This window comes from Megalops cyprinoides, chromosome 1 (genome assembly GCF_013368585.1).
Source record: "Megalops cyprinoides isolate fMegCyp1 chromosome 1, fMegCyp1.pri, whole genome shotgun sequence".
Lineage (NCBI taxonomy): Eukaryota > Metazoa > Chordata > Actinopteri > Elopiformes > Megalopidae > Megalops > Megalops cyprinoides.
This window is the reverse complement of record NC_050583.1, coordinates 31,438,320-31,449,837: the sequence shown is the minus strand read 5'-3', so window position 1 is coordinate 31,449,837 and position 11,518 is coordinate 31,438,320. Positions and strand designations below refer to the sequence as shown.

General features: G+C 43.0%; 1 protein-coding gene across 1 annotated transcript; it reads right to left on the bottom strand.

Moving 5' to 3' along the window:
• Positions 1-1,097: 1,097 nt before the first annotated feature.
• On the bottom strand, positions 1,098-3,814 carry LOC118780174 (visual system homeobox 2-like). Its single transcript, XM_036532569.1, has 5 exons — positions 3,797-3,814; positions 3,624-3,687; positions 2,844-3,125; positions 1,979-2,136; positions 1,098-1,502 (listed from the first exon to the last, which is right to left on the bottom strand). Exons 1-5 carry the CDS (start codon positions 3,812-3,814, stop codon positions 1,098-1,100), a joined length of 927 nt encoding a protein of 308 aa, XP_036388462.1.
• Between the last annotated feature and the right edge of the window lie 7,704 nt (positions 3,815-11,518).

Here is an 11,518-nt window from a genome sequence, read left to right as displayed (position 1 = left end):
ACACTATGATGTATGAAACAGATAGACTTCCAAATGAGTAAAAGTCATATGGGCAATGGCCTAGCTTGCTCACAGCATATTAAGAAACGTTTGAAAGAGGCTTTTTTGCTTATTGAAAATGTGCACCATCTAGTGGCCATAATATGAGCTACTTTGTGAAACCACATGTAAAGTTGTACTATAGTTCTGCAGTAAATGTATTCCTCTCCAAAATGTTCACATTAAAATAGTTTTAACACTGAAACATTTAAAGAGACATTAGATTGCATTGTGCACATAACAACAAACCCATCTAAAATAGTACTTCAAAAGAAATAAATTAAAGAGAAAGGAAAGCTGAGATTATTTTTCTTTCTAACATATTTTTTGATATTTTTTAATATACCACATGATACTTACATGTACAAAGCAGATTCATGAGATTTTAAAACTGTTCAAATAATTCCCAAGGATTTAACACTTGAAGACGTGTACTCATTTTAAGATTGCATACACTACACATAGCCTGAAGGATAAGCACATTGAATTTTGTTTTACTAGCTACAATATATAGTTTAAGCTGTTTTCAGGAGAAAGGAGACTTTGAAAATATTTTTTCAGCATGTTAATTAATCATGGATTACAAGAAACAAAGCCACTAAGTACATTATTCTGGCACAAAACACTGACCACACATTCCTGTGCTAGACAGGGAAAATGTGCTTTTCAAATTAGCAGTGTCATTTCTGGATATTGTTCAGTGATTGTCCCCCATAATAAATCTGGGTGTGGAAGAAAAGTAGATAAGAGAGTCACATGGTTCAGCCAAAGTGTCAAGTCACGAGGAAGGTGGTCTCTCACCATTGTTCTCAAGCTCATGATGTCAGAACAGGAAACATCAGATTTATTTTACTTCAAAACTGAGTTCATCTTTTTCAAATCCTGAAACTGTATTCATTCACTAAATGGACAGGAAAAAGCAGGGTGGATTTATGATTAATCACTGAAATATTATATTATCACAAAAATAATATAGTGCCAGACACTCTTCATAGCGTAATCTTTTAAACTGTAGTTAAGAGTGGTTGTGAGGAGGTGGCTGTGGGTAACACCAAGCGTCAGTCACTCTCCGTGTCCCTGGGAGAGGCTTCTGTGTGTGGCAGCAGCTCTAATCTGGATTTGGCGGCGCTGCTGTGGATAACTGCCTCGTGCTCTTTGGCTTTGGCCCGAAGCTTGGCAATACTGTAGGAGCGCAATTCGTCCGTGCCCGGGCCCTCCACCCTCCTCTGTTCCCTGGACCCCCGCGCCATACCCTGAAAATGGGCCAGGGTCCCGGGCCTGGGGCAGCCTGCCCTCTCCCGTTTGCTGTTCCATTGCTCTGTGTCTGAGTTCTCGGTGTCCTGGGCGCCATGGCGTGATACGGTTCCAGGTGGGGTCGCAGTCTCCTCGCGGTCTTTGGTTTCTGTCCGTCCCTGTAGTTTCAACTGCCTCCGCATTTTGGCCCTGCGGTTCTGAAACCACACCTGGTGGAACAGGGATAGAGACATTTCCCAATGTCAGGAGGGGAAAGGCTTAAGGCAACAACAGAGAAAGTGCTACAAACATTTGGATATTTACAGTACCACAAAAATGTAAGAACATAAAAACAACTCCTTTAAAAGACTTTGGAAACAATCTCCTCTAAAAAGGCAGATTTATGTAGTCAACAAAAAACTGAGTAGAATAAGTTGCAACAAGACCAACTACAAATATTATAACTACAGATATATATATATATATATATATATATATATATATATGTATATATATATATATACAGATATATAGAATATCCAAAATAAAACTCATCTATCCATCTGTAAATTGGCGCTAGCACAGAGTAAGCGACGCTTTAGAGGCCAGAGCTGTCCCTCATGTCAGTGGATGTTTGTGTGAGTTGAGATGGGATGTATTAGACGTTTGGGGGTTGGGGAAGTTGGGGGGGGGGGGGGGGGCAAACCTGCACTCGGGCCTCAATGAGGTCCAGACGGAGGGCCAGGGCCTCTCTCATGAAGATGTCAGGGTAATGTGTGCTCTCGAAGGCCTTCTCCAGCTCCTCCAGCTGCCAGCTGCTGTAGTTGGCCCGCGCGCGCCTCTGCTTCACCGGCCGTGGCTCGTCTGGAAATCACAGCGTGACCACAGAGCCACCAGCAATTAGGGAGACGCCGACAAGTGACAAGGCTCTAATTGCTCCAGATTGGATAATTAGCAGTGTGTTCATTAAGTCCTATTAACACACGCCGGAAAATTGCAATGGCAATCAATTGTTACTCATGAGTTGTTAGCCTATCCATTGTAAACATTTGCATTACGACTGTTTAGTTTAATGACTGAGGAGCCTAAATCCTACTTAACATAACTTTCCACAAAATATCAACTTAAATTAAAATTCATAAATATTATTTAGAATTCAAATTCTTAATTTTTGTATGAGAAACAAGTAAACTGAAGTCATAACAAAGGAGATAAGAAATACATGTACAATTACTGAACTGTTTATTGATATTGTTTTAATATTCTGTGTAAAAACCCTTTAGTTGGTTTTAAAGTGAGCCCTGGCTTATTTTTTCACTATGAATTTCCACAGCCATCCAACACCCCCCCCCCCCCCCCCCCCCCCCCACACACACACACATACACACACACGCATACACACACACACACACACACACACACACACACACACACACACACACAAAGAGAACTGTGCAACAACAGACACGGATCAATTCAGTACAATACAAAAAAAACAGTTCAAGTTGAACTTGAACACACAGTTCAAATGACTTGAATTGCATAATTTAGATCCAACCCGCTTGTCTCACCTGTGTAGTCTGTGATTCCCACCAAGCCGGCCGCCTGCGTGGCCAGGAGCAGAGCTTGCTTGCACGGCTCGGGCTGCAGGTAGCTCTGGAGGATCTCGTAGCTTACCAGGGGCCTCGGAATGAGCAGGCTGGAGATCTGCGCTGTGCCGAGCCTAGCCGGGAGAGCTGGATAGAAGTGCGCTGGCGAGGAAGGGAAGACGGCAGGCGATAAAGCCGACACCAGTTGCCCAGGGCTGAACATGTCCACTTTCCTTTCAGGGCGCGGAGGCTTGTGTGTCCAGACTGATCCAAGCAGCAAGGAGAGGGTGAAGGAACGACAGAATGGATGGCACACTCAGGTACCACAGAACAATAGGCCCTGGAAGGTGCGTGTACAAATTGTAAATGCAGATTAGACACTGATATAGAGCAGTGTAACGTAATACAGGTACGGGATCAAATAAAGCAGCATGTGCACTGAAAAAAAGTGTTGTAGCTGGTGACACCTGAAGAGGTAGGGTCTTATTGCATCAACCAATTAAAAATAATGAGACATAAAAACAGCTTTAGCCTAAATATAAAGTGCTCCCATGTAGCAAAAATGTGATGGTTCGCCAGTGGAAGAAAACACAGCTGTTTAAAAAGTACAGCTACAAAGCCAGTACGAATCCATGAGATGGCAAATCAGATTGAGATCTGTGAGTGTGGAGTCCTTGGAGAAATGGCCGGTTGGTGAAGGTGGAGTCTTCTCTGAGGAGACAACTGTCACCTGAACCAGGTGTGAAGCATAGCACCCCTTACCTGTTTCCTCCTGCCCTGGTCCCGCCTTCTCCTCAGGGTCACATGGTCCACAAGTGTCTACAAACTCAGGAGAGGGGGGAGAGGAAAAAAGCTTCAAAGAGACTCCTCAATCAACTGGGAAGTATGAATACGATCAGGGAACCCAGATAGAATTTCTGGGCAAATATTCACACCAATTCATCATTCTCCATGACCCGATTAACACTCCGGACATATATATCCCACCACCCTTCCTCAACCCCCCAAATAAGTATTTCACTATCTGGAAATAGCACAAAAATGAGTGGCACATATATACAAAACCAGTTATGTCCTCAGTGGGGAAAAATACAATAATAATCTTTCAGCGATTACTTTGTGAAATGTGTGAGGGGCAGATCTGCCTTCCTATGGTGTACATTTGGACATGCTGGGACACTTTTGTTTTTGGGGCTTTTCAACTGACGTGATGGAAAAGACATCAGAACTGACATGAAAAAGTATGCTATTTCTGCACTGAGACGTTCTTCAGAACACGTACACCATTACATGAAGCCTGATGCATTTCAAATATGATGTCAATCATAATTATATCTACAATGACTTACAGGGAACTGGAATATAATGGCATAAAAAGGTATAACAAAGATACAATTTGCAGTTAGACATTAATGTGTACACTGTAGGTAAATACGCATGTACACTAATATTCATACAGCAGCCCAATACAGTACAACAGTTAATAGACAAAAGACCAATTATTTTGTGTGTGTGTGTATTTGTGTGTATGCTTGTGAATATATATTTTATTATTACTTATTTTATTACTTTGTTGTGCTGTTATTGTATTTTTTAAATTCACTTGATTTTTGATAATCCAGCTCATTTTTATTTATAGAGAAATCCATGCAGCGTACAAATAACAAAAGGGGAGCACTCCATTGGTTTCCTTGGCCATATCAAAATGACTTGGGAGCCCAGAGATAACAGATTATTAGTGGAACAATCTGAGCTTTATTTCGGCGTGTGGATTAGGGGGACTCCATGGCGGAAAACAATCATACAGGAGGCAGTATTAGGATAATTAGAAAGGCAAACTAATTTGACTTTATTGCCCAGAGAGATTTAGTATCTTAATGACAGGGAGCCACTTGGGTGAAACCCACACAGACCAACTCAGGGAGCGCAGTGCACAAAAGCAGCAATGACAACAAGCCAGGAGAGAAAGAGCTGTGTGTAAACACTCCTTCAATCCAGAGTGATAGAGGCCGTAAACACAGCAGATTCTATCTTTTTAATGAGGCGAAAAAACAAACAAGCAGAGTTTACAGGAGAAACACACCACACTAATTAAACTACACACTCAAAATTAATTTAGAGGCTCATTTGCCTTATATTACAGTTAGGTTTCCCCTCGCGTTCTGCGTAGTGAAATAGACTAGAAATGTGCAAATGCCTGTGAAGTGTACAGTATGTACAAAGCTTAATGATCATAGGAACTAAATGCAGTGATCCACTCTGACTGTTACTAACATTTTTTAATATTTTCTTGTTAATGAACTCCAAGGTATTCCCAAAACAATATGCGAAATGTCTTTGATGGTGGTGCATGAAAATCAGGCACAAGCAGGACACAAGCATCTTTGCTGTTTCAAATCTGATGATGGCAGCTATTAAACAAAGACTCGTGGAAGTAATTTGACTTGAACTGAGTTTAGTTTCACCAAGGCCATTTAATTGTTCCTGGATTGTCTGTTCTCTGTCAGGAATGGGTCACCTGTCCAAATAGTGGGTTTTGTGTGGAGCTGAGCTGGGGACAGAGGTCAGTGACAATAGTCTGAGAGCTTTGGCCTTTGAAAACAGATCACTTTCGCATTCGGTATGCTTCTCTTGTGGAAATTGTCAGATGGAACTGCCAAGCTTATATTCTTAGTCAGCTCAGTATAAAAAGTGTAATTTAATTACTTCTTGTTCCCCCACTGAATTAGCTTCTTTCCATCACCTGGTCCTCTATGTTAAAAAACCAGAAAGGAAGACCTTTGCTGTCAACAAATGACATCTATGGCTCTGTTTTTTTTTATTTTTTTTTTTTTAATGAAGTCATTACTGTAGCCGTGTAGTGATATGACTTAACTCAACATAACCAAAAATATTCTTGGAAAATATGAAAAAGACATCATGTCGTGACACATAAAGACTATATAAAAACTCAGAAAAAACTCATACTAAATATAGAAACCAGAATGTGTCAGTTAGGTGTATAAAAACCAAAAAGGGTGAATAATCAGCCAGAGGAGCCATGAGAAGAGTATGTGTTGAGGATTTCTTATCTTAATTACAAACAAACGCACCATCACATTTCCAGTTATATCACATTCACATATCACGCCTCTGTATACGCACACACAAATGCATATATGCACACACACACACACACACACACCATTCCAATGGATGGCTGGTGATGAAGGATCGCAGGAGAGAGCTCTCAGATGTGCGCCCCGTGAGTGGCATTCCAGAATGCATCGCAGGTGTGTCAATTAACCTGCAGATACACATCACCTCGTGACACACCCCGGCTGTTAATCGGATCAGACAGCGCCGCGAACACGCCGTTGTCACTGCTGTCACTGCTAACCAGCAGGCCGCGCTGGCTTTGATCACTTCACATCAGGATCCCACAGCTGGGCAGAGCCGCAGTCCAGACACGCAACGGTACGCAACTCTGGCCTGGCCACAACCACGGCTGGCAAAGTTCACACACTGGCTCCTCTCCACTCTCAGAAGCAGCTGTTTAAATACAATACAACACAAAATAACACGTTGTGGGTAGTTAAGGCCCCTGGGTGCCTGAATAATGTTCTTTGGTGTGTTGGTTTTTAACAAATGATGTAGTTAACATTGATTTATCGTATACCAAGTCGAGAAATTAAGTGTACACAGAAGACTTTGTTTACTCTGGCTGTACATGGGCCTGTACAATAACAAACCAGATCATATCATGTGAGTCTTGGGTTCTAACTGATTAAAAGTAAATAATCCTCATACATTTGTTTTTTTTTAGCATTGTATTAACAATTTGGAGATGTGATAATTCATGTATCATAAAAGTCATTGGCTCTAAAATGAAAGACAGCTGATTAATCATTATAAACAGTACAAGTTCCACATGTCAGTTCCCATGGGACCGACACCAAACATTGATACTAGAGGGCGTGTTTGATACATTATCAATAAAATACTGCTCATCACACCAACCCCAACAAGTTTGCAACACAATCAAATATGCACACACTGTCATTTCCTAATTTATATTAGTATATGCCAAGCTGCACCGTTGCTAATTTGACAAGAATGTTACCATTAGTAACTAAACACCCCCGGCAACTTTTCAAATGGTGTTCTTAGGGGAATAAACTTTCTGAAAAATGGAGAGAAGAATAAGAGTTTTTGGTTAGGCAAACACTGTGTGTGCAGTGGGGTTGAACAGCCAGCTGCCTTTCTCCCATGATTACAGGTAAATGCCAGGATTTCAAAAGAACGTCTGAAAGCGGATCCTGTCTTGCAGTGTTTGGGTTGTCACTGGTTCCACTAATTCCAACTGATCCGGCTAATCAGGGTTAAAATTTGCAGAAAGCAGCCGGGGACGATCCAGCCATCAGCGAGGAGCTCCAAGTACAAATGACCTCCATGTGGATAATTGAAGGAGGCATTAGGGGAACAATGAGTGGTTCACGTCTGCATTAATCGGTCTCCCAGGAATTCTCGGCCCTCTGTATCGCATTGCAACCTCTACAATCCATAGCCGGGCTTAAATAATGATCAGGGTAATATCAGCAGGCCGCAAAAAAATGAGAGAAGGGCCGTGTAATCTCTCCGGTTTTAAATATCTACCAAAACAGTCCCCCTTTTCCATTACAGGCATTACTTTTGAATGAGTGTGATTCGACTGGGATTTACACACATGAAAAACAAGGGCACATAGAGATACATGGGGTGGACATCTTAAGGAAAACAAGGTATTAACCCCTGCCACTGCTGTTCTGAAGCTTTGTGAAACTAAGATCCTCACTGTTTCTCAGGTCTGGGGTTGGGGTTGTGAGTGGGGGGGGGGGGGGGGGGGGGGGTACCAGAGACAAATAGTCATAGTCTACCAGCCTGCAGCACCAGCAGGGTGTGTAGTCCCATGAAGCGCGAGTGAGCTTGATGACAAATTTGTGAGAAAAGAGCAATGGTTTTACAGCGCCCTTTTTTCAGGGGGAGGAAAACAGGAATTGCAGTTGTGAAACATGGTTCTCAATTGTGCGTGTAACACTAGGATACCTACAAAAGCCTCTGGCTCTGGTGGCTGTGCGATTCTCAGGGCCCCTGTCTAGCATCTCCGATGGTTTGGTGCCTCTGAACAATGGCTCCTTTCTGGTGCCGCGCGAGGGGCAAGCAGACAGGGACCGCGCGCTCGTTTCAGCGCATCTCAGAGGCTGGATCATAATTTAGTAGGGCTAATTGCTCTAATCCCCAGCAGGAAATGATTCATGCATTGTAGCATCGCTGATACTGACATGGGCTCCAGCGGAGGGGGCAGGGGGCTGTGACACCAGCGGCAAACCTTTCTGAAAACACGACCCAGGACGCCTCGTCTCACTGGCTGTCTTCCATCAGACACCCGGGCGTGGGGATTTGTCACTGTGTCTCAGAAGAGAAACAAATAAAAATGAGACAAACAAACTAATTCCACTGGGTTCGGGAGAGAAAGGGGAGGAGTGCGCAGAGCCTTGCTCCAATTTACAGTGTGGAGGCAGTCAATTGCTTTGCTCCAATTTACAGAGCAGCAGTGGTCAATAGCTACGCTACTGCTCTGTCCTTTGTGTCAGTCTCTCTGTAGACTGACATCTAATTCAGAGAGGAGCTCTGTGTAACAAGTGAAAATATCAGGGTCTGTGCAGGAGTGATAGCACAGGACCCTGGATTACACAGATTGTGTACAATGCACAAAAACATTACTACACAACCACTGTGGCAGTGCCTCAGCCACTAATTAAAATGCCAAAAGTCTTAGCTTTAGACGGATTATTACCATTAGTTACAATGTCATGGGAAAATAAACACAGATGACATCACTGAAAGCTTCAAATATCAAACAATAATGTGAAATGATACGGGTTCAGCCACTCTGGTGGAGCTGCAAAGGTTCCAAAGTACTACAGTACTACTGTTCGATTTGGCACTACAGTACTATGAATGACTGAAGGATGGAAAAGGATGTTTTTTAGTATTTCTTGGTTGTATCTCCACAAGAACTCATCTCTGTTTAAAAATACACTTTCATGAATGCCACAAATTCCCTCATCAAACTAAAACTCATTATGGCCTGGCTGTCTGATGGTAACGTCTTGGGTCGCAGTGGAGTGAACACTAATCTTCTGAATAGTGAAATTAATGCTGGCATTAGAGAATGAAGATCCCTCTCTGCTCTTCTGCTCTGTGAACACACCACGGAGAGATGACAAAGAAAAGGAGATGTGTGTCATTTGGGACCCCCTCCTCCCACCCCCAGTGCACACACACTCTCTGCCTTGTAACTGTATCCAACAGTCAGCAGGCTGATTGGTTTAGTCCTGGCTCACTGGCAATGAGCTAAACCTGAGAGCGCAGGCTGCTTTTCATGTCAAAACCTTCAAGAGAATCCGGCCTTGGTCCAAAAGCAATCACACTTTAGACTTCAAAGCAAGGAGAAAAGGGTGGAGAGAGGCGGTTTACATTTTTCCACGCTAGCCAAGCGGAGCTCATGCGTGGCGGGAGAGGAATTGAGATGATCTAAAGTAGAGGATGGCGTTGAGTGGAAGAGGACAGAGCAGACAGGTGTGCAGGGAGTAGGGCAGGTCCCGGCATGCCCTAGCCCAGCTAGGACCCTCAGAGCCACAAACACCAGCCTGATTCCTTCTCCTGGCTGTCCACTTTACCAAGGACCCCAAGCAAAATATAGCCATTACTGCCATGCTGCCCTGTCTATTAACATACCCATTGCATGCCATGTTATCTTTTCAGCCACAAGCACCATCTTGCAACATTTATTTTATTCTCCCTTTCTCACTGTAGACAGCTTAGCCCTTGTTGAAGATGTGATGGGAGTTGGTTTAGAACAGACCAATGCTCAGTCGACCTGAGACTATAAGGCCTTTAGGCTCATACCTACTCAATCAGAAAATGCACTGCCCACAGGTTGACTCAGAGAGAAACAGACAACTTGTATATGAGCATTATAAACAATTTAAGTGGCTGTATGTAAAAACACATTTAGTCAGGGCATACTTATTTCCCACTCTGCCTGAGGAAGACATTAGTTGAAATGTAATGTGTGTTCATGTGGAGATATAACCCATTTAATTTTGTCTTTGCCCTGTTTAATGTTGTCTAATTAAACTCAGAGAGAACAACTCTAATAAATGTTTCTTGCATATGCAGCCTAATTATTCCACATCTAGCTCAAAATCCCCTCATTGAAGGATCATACATTTGGCGGTTTTTACTGTCACTCCACTTCTAAAAAGAATGGGGTGTTCAGGTGATAAACCACCTTTTGAGTTTAAGCACTTAAATCAATATGAAAACCATGTCAATATTTTACAGTCATCACAATCACACATTTCACAAATCCAGGCTTTTATTTTTTTTTTTAAAGAAGAACATTCTACCTGTCCATTATTTCATCTACAAGTCAATGAAGCTTTGATTCATTCCAGCAGAGGATCGGGGTGAATTAGTTAATAGGGACAGTCTTACATTTCCCATTATTCCCAATGGACTGGGCGATGGCAGCTGCCAGTGGGAGTGTCTTTATTGGGGGGCACTGGGAGAGGATGAGTGAGTGTGTCATGAAGGGGTAAAAGAGAGAGAGAGAGAGAGAGAGAGAGAGAGAGAGAGAGAGAGGCAGGGGCTGTCAGCATGTTAGTGGCCCGTCAAGCTCCTCAGCTCCACCCCCTCCAGAGGACAGCTCCTCGCAAGCTGTCACTCGGCTCCGTTCCGCCCCGCTGCCACCCGGCCAATCGGATGCTGGCTCCATGCCCGGAGAGCAGACATTAGATGTATCTGTTGCAAGCTGTTGAAAAAGAAAAAAAGAATTAAAAATGTAGCATGTTGTGTAACGCCCCAAAGGTGCCATTACCGGTAATAGGACACATCATCCTCTAAGCAAATGATCAAATTAACGTGTGGATCAGTCTAATCATCGTCCATGTCAGAGAATAAGGGATCACTTCTCTTTCTGTTTCAAGCCAAAAATCAGCCACTTACAGAGGCACGTAGTAGCCTGTCAAAGTAACACTAAATGAATTTTTTTTACAACATTCTACCAAGGACAATGGAGCTGCAAGCACATTTCCATTCAGCAATAAAAAATGGTCAGTATTTGTCATGTAAACATACAAAAAGAATGTACAAACTACAGTCAACACAAATTTCAACCAAGTGAACACATTTTTCAGGTCACTTTACAGGAAGCAAAAAAAGCTGCAATAATCACAATGCTTTCAAGACAAATGAAGAGAGTGTCAAAGGCACTGCTGAGGAGTTCCCATTTCGTACAATAGTGACTATGATGAAAATAAAACCAAAAGGCTGTGGACCAAGGCCAGGGGACTAATTCACTAAATTCCGCCCCTAGCTTCTCCTGACGGTTATGACATTTTAAAAGGAGAACAGATTAGTGCAGACGGCCAGAGCTCATCAGCGGAAGCGCCTTTCATCAGTCCCAAAAGCGCGCAGTTTTTCTCCGGCCCGTCAATCTGAGAGCATGACAGGAGCAGCCCCTACCCTCAGTGTGGGTGCGTTTCGCCCCCTGATAATATTATTCCTCCCTTAAAACAACAGCAGCCTCCTCTCTGCTCCTTGCACTGAAAGCCGATCCTGGCAGAATCGGC